At 58.6% G+C, this 319-nt stretch overlaps 1 protein-coding gene across 1 annotated transcript in view; it reads right to left on the reverse strand.

Annotated features, from left to right (window-relative positions):
• EMH_0007360 (uncharacterized protein) overlaps window positions 1–319 on the reverse strand; it is a gene marked incomplete at both ends in the record, with an annotated part of 1,338 nt that overhangs the window by 546 nt on the left and 473 nt on the right. Inside the window, one exon of the mRNA XM_013497980.1 lies at window positions 210–317. Within this exon, the coding sequence (XP_013353434.1) occupies window positions 210–317 (108 nt within the window). The remainder of the gene's footprint in view (window positions 1–209; window positions 318–319) is intronic.

A 319-nucleotide genomic window follows, 5' to 3' on the forward strand; every position in this document is an offset into this window, starting at 1 on the left:
AGGCTGCGCCTCCAGCAGCTCTGCTGCTGCTGCTGCTGCCTCCTCAAACTCCTGCAGTAGCAGCAGCAGCAGCAGCAGCAACAGCAGCAGCAGCAGATTAGCATGAGGCAGCAGCATCAACTGCTGCAGCAGAAGAGCACAGAACTTCATGCTGCAGCAAAAGAAGCAACTAACATTCGCAGCAGCAGCAGCAGCAGCAGCAGCATCACCGCCCTAAGCAAGAGCACCAGCAGCAGCAGCAGCAGCTCCACCACCACCACCACCATAACCACCACCACCACCACCACCACCAGCACCATCACCACCACCACCATCAGCA

This window comes from Eimeria mitis, genomic scaffold (genome assembly GCF_000499745.2).
Source record: "Eimeria mitis Houghton genomic scaffold, Emh_scaff307, whole genome shotgun sequence".
NCBI classification, from domain to species: domain Eukaryota; phylum Apicomplexa; class Conoidasida; order Eucoccidiorida; family Eimeriidae; genus Eimeria; species Eimeria mitis.